The following is a 729-nucleotide window of genomic DNA, read 5'->3' as shown; positions in this document are numbered from 1 at the left end:
TGTAACTTTGCTGGCTCGGTGGCGGCAGGTCCCAGGGGAGAAGGCCCTCCGCCGCTCGCTCATTGGTCGCCCCGCCGTCAGCTGGTGCTATTTGCTGCTGTCGCTTTTGGCGCTCGGCCATCCAGAAACAAACCCCTCGGATGACTCCTAATAGTTATCGCCAGATGTACTAATACACAACAAATCACGGTCCGGGGTCTGGGGAGCGCCCATGAGTTCCTACTTCGTCAATCCCTCTTTCCCGGGGAGCCTGCCCGGCGGGCAGGAGTCCTTCCTCGGGCAGCTCCCCCTCTACCCGGCCGGCTACGAGGCGCTGAGGCACTTCCCCGCCTCCTCCTCCGCCGCCGCCTCCTCCTACGGGGCCGGCAGCCTGCCGGACAAGCCCTACACCTCACCTGGCTTCTACCAGCAGTCCGCCGCCGCCGCCGCCGCCGCCACCACCGTCCTCGCCTGCAGCCGCGGGCCCGCCTACGACTACGCGGGAGGCTCCTGCTGCTACGCCGACAAGGACCTGGCCGCCGCCAACGGCTCCGGCAAGCCGCGGCCCGGCCACCCGGGGGACTATCTGCCCTGCTTCGCCTCCGACCAGCAGTACAAGCCCGAGAGCGGGCCGGGCAAAGCCCTCGGTGACGACGGCAGCGACCGGAAGTACAGCAGCCCCGTTTACCCCTGGATGCAGAGGATTAACTCCTGCGCTGGTAAGTCGGGGCGGGAGGTGCCGGCGGGGAG

At 68.0% G+C, this 729-nt stretch overlaps 2 protein-coding genes across 2 annotated transcripts in view; one reads left to right on the top strand and one right to left on the bottom strand.

The window, feature by feature from the left end:
• Positions 1-729, bottom strand: part of LOC107116620 — a 10,774-nt gene that overhangs the window by 5,800 nt on the left and 4,245 nt on the right. The window contains exon 2 of the mRNA XM_015418570.1: positions 396-669. Within this exon, the coding sequence (XP_015274056.1) occupies positions 396-669 (274 nt within the window). The remainder of the gene's footprint in view (positions 1-395; positions 670-729) is intronic.
• Positions 128-729, top strand: part of HOXA6 (homeobox A6) — a 2,757-nt gene continuing 2,155 nt past the window's right edge. The window contains exon 1 of the mRNA XM_015418579.1: positions 128-698. Coding sequence (XP_015274065.1) covers positions 212-698 — 487 coding nt within the window. The 5' untranslated portion in view covers positions 128-211. The remainder of the gene's footprint in view (positions 699-729) is intronic.

This window comes from Gekko japonicus, unplaced genomic scaffold (genome assembly GCF_001447785.1).
Source record: "Gekko japonicus isolate JY-2015 unplaced genomic scaffold, Gekko_japonicus_V1.1 scaffold341, whole genome shotgun sequence".
Taxonomy (NCBI): Eukaryota; Metazoa; Chordata; class Lepidosauria; order Squamata; family Gekkonidae; genus Gekko; species Gekko japonicus.
The sequence above is the reverse complement of the archived record's forward strand: the minus strand, read 5'-3'. Positions and strand labels throughout refer to the sequence as shown.